Source organism: Entelurus aequoreus, linkage group LG28 (assembly GCF_033978785.1).
Source record: "Entelurus aequoreus isolate RoL-2023_Sb linkage group LG28, RoL_Eaeq_v1.1, whole genome shotgun sequence".
Lineage (NCBI taxonomy): Eukaryota > Metazoa > Chordata > Actinopteri > Syngnathiformes > Syngnathidae > Entelurus > Entelurus aequoreus.
Window position 1 is genome coordinate 12,747,964 of NC_084758.1, and position 7,591 is coordinate 12,755,554.

The 7,591-nt window shown below is 31.4% G+C and overlaps 1 protein-coding gene across 1 annotated transcript in view; it reads right to left on the bottom strand.

Annotated features, from left to right (window-relative positions):
- Positions 1-1,417: 1,417 nt before the first annotated feature.
- Positions 1,418-7,591, bottom strand: part of LOC133645203 (histone-lysine N-trimethyltransferase SMYD5-like) — a 23,991-nt gene continuing 17,817 nt past the window's right edge. Inside the window, exon 13 of the mRNA XM_062040077.1 lies at positions 1,418-3,213. Coding sequence (XP_061896061.1) covers positions 3,087-3,213 — 127 coding nt within the window. The 3' untranslated portion in view covers positions 1,418-3,086. The remainder of the gene's footprint in view (positions 3,214-7,591) is intronic.

Below are 7,591 nucleotides of genomic sequence, written 5' to 3' on the forward strand. Positions count from 1 at the left end.
CGAAAATGGAAGGAAATGCATATTTTACGAAAAAATCGTAAGGGGGACCCTTACAAAAAATTCCAAAAAACGGACTTGCTTCAGCAGCACATTTCTGGTGCTGTAGTTGTAGGAGATGTCTCAAAACAACATCAGGAGCACAAAACCTGAAAATGGAAAAAAAAAAATGCATATTTTACGGAAAAAAAATGTTTGCTAAAATGTCGTAAGGGGGGACCCTTACAAAAAACTCAAAAAAACGGACTTGCTTCAGCAGCACAATTCTGGTGCTGTAGTTGTAGGAAATGTCTAAAAACGTCATCAAGTCCCGACAAAACACGAAAATGGAAGGAAATGCATATTTTACGAAAAAATCGTAAGGGGGACCCTTACAATTTTTTTTAAAAAACGGACTTGCTTCAGCAGCACAATTCTGGTGCTGTAGTTGTAGGAAATGTCTCAACCCGAAAATGGAAGAATATGCATATTTTACGACAAACATTTTTTGCTAAAATGTCGTAAGGGGGGACCCTTACAAAAAATTCAAAAAAACGGACTTGCTTCAGCAGCACATTTCTGTTCCCACAGTACCTCCGTGTCTCCGCAGTGAGCCGCCTTCTCTGGACTGATGAATCACGCTTTTCCATCCAGCAATCTGATGGACCAGTCTGGGTTTGGAGGTTGTGCCGAGTGTGAAATTTGGTGGAGGAGGAATTATGGTGTGGGGTTGTTTTTAAGGAGTTGGGCTCGGCCCCTTAGTTCCAGTGAAAGGAACTTTGAATGCTCCAGGATACCAAAACATTTTGGACAATTCCATACTCCCAACCTTGTGGGAACAGTTTGGAGCGGGCCCCTTCCTCTTCCAACATGAAAGCAAGGTCCATAAAGACATGGATGACAGAGTCTGGTGTGGATGAACTTGACTGGCCTGCACAGAGTCCTGACCTGAACCCGATAGAACACCTTTGGAATGAATCAGAACAGAGACTGAGAGCCAGGCCTTCTCGACCAACATCAGTGTGTGACCTCACCAATGCGCTTTTGGAAGAATGGTGGAAAATTCCTATAAACACACTCCGCAACCTTGTGGACAGCCTTCCCAGAAGAGTTGAAGCTGTAATAGCTGCAAAAGGTGGACCCACATCATATTGAACCCTATGGGTTAGGAATGGGATGGCACTTCAAGTTCATATGTGAGTCAAGGCAGGTGGCCAAATACTTTTGGCAATATAGTGTATATAATAAAAACTAATTAATTTTGACAAAATATGAAGGTTTATCGTTCGTATTATGGTATTCAACTAAAATATTGCATTCTTATTTATATGTGCATGGGTTCCCCTTTAAAAATTAAAATAAGTTAAAAAAACAAATCAAGCAAATAAATAAATAATACGACACTTGCCAGACATGGATGTATGTATTATTTATTTACGTTACATTTTTCCAATCAACCTTTCGTGGATTATGCAAATATTCAAAAACAACATTCCATATTAGGTACGCTGGTTATACTTGTCTAAAAAAAAAAAAAAAAAGTGTGCAAAATACGTAATTGATTAGGAATATTCTGTACATAGCCTTCCAATTTCAAATCTGCCATTCGTCTCAAAAATCCTTGAAAAAACTGTCTCCTCCCAACTACAGTCGCTTTTTTTTCAAACCTTTTGTGAGGCTTGCGATTGATTCTTCATCTAAACAGAATTATGTTGATGTCCAGTCAGAGGGAGTGGAAATATTACAGTAAATGTTTGTTTTGTTATGGTTTAAAGTGGTTAGTTTGTATGTTTAGCACCTAGCAATGCTAATGCTGCTCATGCTATATGTCACAATAAAGCTTCATCAGTTTAGCACTCAACTTTGAAAGGTTAGCGCTCATCCTCTTTGTGCTCGGGCTCAAAAATATAATACCATTTTTCCCAAACTAATCACTGTTTGAGTTTCGTGGTTCCTCCTCTACGTCACGTTATCTCTCAAAATAACTTGGGAATCTCCGTGAGAAAAATACTATTCTGATCATATCTATTTATTTGCAAACTTTGGAAGTCATAAATCATATATGTATGACAATAGCTTCAATATAGAGGCAATTTGTTTTTCCACTCTACTGCTACTTTAAATTGAAGTGTATGCTTTCAGCTCAGTGTGTGGAAATATACAGTAATGAACAATGACACACACCGTTTCCATGGTTACATAAGGAGGCTCTGCGATGCAAAGGACTATCAAGGACACACTAAAAAGACAAAGAAAATATGAAGGAAGACAATTGTCACAATCACACCACTTTTTTCCTTTAGAGAGACACAATGGAAATATTAAGGTAAAAAAAAGAAATACAAAAACATACTTTTTTAGCAAGTGAATCGAGTATTTTTTTAAACATATATTGTATTAAAAAAAATGTCACATGTAATGTTTTTTAATGAGAATAAAGTAATGTTACAAGAATAAATACAGATATAAAAACATAATTTTTATTACATTTTTTGAGAAAACAAAGTTCTAGGAAAGAAACCTAGCTTTAAAAAAAAAACACAACTGTACGATCATAAAGGCATACTTATTTTATAAAAGTAATGTTATGAGAGAAGTTTACATTTTAAAAGAATAAAATGCCAGGGAAATGTAATATTACAGCCAACACGTTTTAAAATCAGATGAATTTCACTCTTAAACGTTGTATAGTCGCTGTCAATCACTTGCTTCCATTAATTACAATGTAAAAACATTTCAACACATTTTGTAAATGTTTTACTTGAACGCTTGTTTATGCACTCAAAACTTTGTAACAATTTGATCTAAAATACAAAAGTGGTGTATAAAAACCCCTTCAGGTAACTGTTAAAATTGCCTGTGTGATTAATCTGCATTCATACATTAATCACCTGTGTAACTTTGACAGCACAAAAAAATACTTTCAAAAAAGAATTGACAGTTTTTGAGAGAAAAAAGTTTTCCATATTGTGTGACTTTATTGAGAGAAGGTCTTTAAAGTGTGTCCCTGCTCCTCCTTGGTGGCATTTAAAGCACATGTCTGCTTGGACCAAGTAAACACTGGACTTCAACACATCATACATTGACTGACTTGGTCATGACTTGTTCGATCACACGTCCGTCATCTCGTCTTCCAAGTCATCGCCCTCCGCTTCTTCCTCCTCGTCCGACGTCATGTCCGGCTCGTCCAACTGGGAGACGCACTTGAGGCAGGAGCAGACAAACATGTAGTTCTCTCTGCAAGGAGACACAATTAGACGGGTATGATTTTGTTCACTTTATGAATGGCACCGCTAACTTTTACATTAGCTTTTTCACTTTCACCACGTGAGGTACTTGCCGCTTAAACGGGCTGCCAAAGCTATCAACAACAATTGGAGTGGGATCATTTGCAATAAAATAGATGATTTTGTCTCTGCTGACTTAGAAACATTGTTACAACACCAAAGCAGAGACTTTCACAGATTGATCTGTCCTCCATGTTCTAAGTGTATCAAATAAATATTTCCATGTTTAGTTGTATATGTATATATATATATATATATATATATATATATATATACGTATATATATATACATATACGTATATATGTATATACATATACGTATATATGTATATACATATACGTATATATGTATATACATATATGTATATACGTATACGTATATGTATATACGTATACGTATATATGTATATACGTATACGTATATATGTATATACATATACGTATATATATATATATACATATACGTATATATATATATACATATACGTATATATATATACATATACGTATATATATATATATACATATACGTATATATATATATATACATATACGTATATATATATATACATATACGTATATATATACATATACGTATATATATATACATATACGTATATATATATACATATACGTATATATATATGTATATACATATGTATATACATATATATATATATATATATGTATATACATATATATATATATATACATATATATATATATATATATATATATATACATATATATATATATATACATATATATACATATATATATATACATATACATATATATATATATATACATATATATATATATATATATATATACACATATATATATATACACCTATATATATATATATATATACACATATATATATATATATATATATATATATACATGTATATATATATATATATATATATACATGTATATATACATATATATATATATATACATGTATATATATATATATATACATGTATATATACATGTGTATATATATATATATATATATATATATATATATATATATATATATATATATATATATATATATATATATATACATGTATATATACATGTGTATATATATATATATATATATATATATATATATATATATACGTATATATACATGTGTATATATATATATATATATATATATATATATATATATATATATATATATATATATATATATATACATGTATATATACATGTGTATATATGTATAAATGTATATTAGGGGTGTGGGAAAAAATCGATTCGAATTCGAATCGCGATTCTCACGTTGTGCGATTCAGAATGGATTCTCATTTTTTTTAAATCGATTTTTTTTTTTTTTTTATAATTTTTTTTTTTTTTTTAATTAATCAATCCAACAAAACAATACACAGCAATACCATAACAATCCAATCCAATTCCAAAACCGACCCAGCAACACTCAGAACTGCAACAAACAGAGCAATTGAGAGGAGACACAAATACGACACAGAACAAACCAAAAGTAGTGAAACAAAAATGAATATTATCAACAACAGTATCAATTTTAGTTACAATTTCAACATAGCAGTGATTAAAAATCCCTCATTGACATTATCATTAGACATCTAGAAAAAAAAGAACAATAGTGTCAGAGTGGCTTACACTTGCATCACATCTCATAAGCTTGACAACACACTGTGTCCAATATTTTCACAAAGATAAAATAAGTCATATTTTTGGTTAATTTAATAGTTAAAACAAATGTACATTATTGCAATCAGTTGATAAAACATTGTCCTTTACAATTATAAAAGCTTTTTACAAAAATCTACTACTCTGCTTGCATGTCAGCAGACTGGGGTAGATCCTGCTGAAATCCTATGTATTGAATGAATAGAGAATCCTTTTGAATCTTGGCAAAAATCTTAGCCACACGATTATCAAATGTAATAGGAAAATTAATTCATACTGACCAAACTGGCTTCATGGAAGGTCGACAATCTTCAGACAATACAAGGAAATTGTTTAATGTTATTTACTATGCTAGAAGTCTCCCTTATCCCACAGCAGTATGTACTGTTGATGCGGAGAAGGCATTCCACCGCATAAACTGGTCTTTTATGTTTTGCACATTACGTAAATTTGGATTTGGAGATAATTTTATACAATGGATTAAAATTAATATCGTATTTATTTTAGTTCACCAGCTGACAAGCACAGTGTGGAGCCACTCCCTTAAGTTAATAAATAATGAACTACATTTCTTAAGTAGCATTATCACTGATCTTCCTGTATCTTTGAATTGATTCACCACGCTTACAAACCTTGCCAACTTTTTTTTTTCTGTACTCTTTCATGGGGTGGCTGACTTTTTCCTAGTCATGTTACACAGCTAGTGGCATGCTAATAATAGCTAAGCTAACTGGAAACACTATCAAGTAAAAGATGCTTAGTACATTTGAAAAGGTGTGGATGCAGAAAGTAAATAAACAAGAGTGTAGAGAGAGGATAATATAATAATAGTTCTCACATGTAAAATGTAATACATCATTTGGTGGCGTCGATTCCAAGTATCATTATATGATCGATAGTTTTTCCCCCAAATATCTTATGTTTTGTTTTTGTTCATGTTCATAAATTCAGGGTATAAGTTCTGAGGGAGAGATTGTAGTTATTTTGGATTATTGTGTACTATTAACAGTATGTAAGAACATAACTATATAAATAACTAGTTTAAATATTGTTGATTTTGTTAGACATGAATACATTTAATAATGTACATGTGATCAGAACCGTCAGCATACATTCCTAATTGATTTAATTTAAAAAGGCCGGTGATGACTCCAAGATATATATTTAAACAGTACACTTTTTGAAAAGATCAAATATGATACTTTTGGTTTCATTTGCAATCTTGGAACATCTTGCAGAAAGCAGGTTATAAAAGTGACTGTGGAGCAAAGCTGCGTATTATGTAGACCCCACTTTAAGTCACTAGAGAAAAGTGCTATATAAAAATAATTCACAAGGAAGTGTTTTAAATGTAGATTAAAAGCAACACATATCCCTTCTAATCTAATTATTTGTGGATTATTATACTTCATATTTAGGTGATTTTTAAAACTGCAAATCATTAATATTTTAATGGTATTAGTTAATTTGCATATAGTAACAATGTGGTATATATCACATGTTGACAGTTTATCATTACAACATGTCTGAAAAGGAGTAGGAAGAAGCAGAGTTTACCACTACAAATGGTACTTAAATACATTTGTTTTTCATCATTTCAAAAGTTTTATGCATATCAGGGGCGTCACTAGCTTTTAAGGACAGGGGGGGCTTAGCCCCCAGGAGATGCACAGGATGCGAGCGAACGTAGCGCACGAGCACACAACTTCACAAACGGCTAACAAAGACTTAGAAATTATTCATTGTTATTATTATTATTTCAGTCGGTTTAGTTTCAATCTGTGTTCAGTACAACAACAAACATGGGTTAGCACAGTGACATTTTGTTTACAGCATCAACAAGAAACAATGACTTGCATGATCCTTCAAGATACACTGAAACACAATGAAAGTCATGGCATTAGCCTCTATGTCATCCATTCACAACATAGAGGCTAATGACACCACTTTAGCTAACAATACAATAATTTTTTGTTCCCAAATATTTTGAAGTTGCACAGATTACATTTTGGGCACATATGTGACTAAAATGGTTGTAAATTCAAGCCCTAGAAATATTACTTAATTACTTGAATTAAAGTAATATCTGGATCGGGATAATTTGGCTTGTATATAATATATTTATATATATATATATATATATATATATATATATATATATATATATATTATGGCAAGCCGTTAAGGAAATTAAATATATATGGAAGTCTGAATAGAAATGAGAAATCTTTATATATACTGTAAATAACCAAGACTTAGAGTCCGTCTGCTGATCTGAAAAAGAGCCAAAGCTGTCAAAGAGCTGAGGGACCATCTTCAAAGTGCAATGCTGAAACAAATAATGCAAACAATAAAATGTAAATACCAGGGCTTGAGATAAACGTAGTCCCGTCGTCCCGGGGACGGTAAAAAAAAATGCACGGGACGAAATTAAATGCTTCCCGGGACAATGGCTTTTAACCATTTCTTTTCTTTTTCTTTTTATGTATTTATTCATTTTACATTTTATATTAAATGTCTTGGTTTTTCCACCCTCTGAAAATCCTATGAAATGCTTAACAAGCCATCCTATAATAATACAACAGCTAGTAATGTAACAATACAATAAAACAAATATATTTAATGATGTTTTTTTCATTATT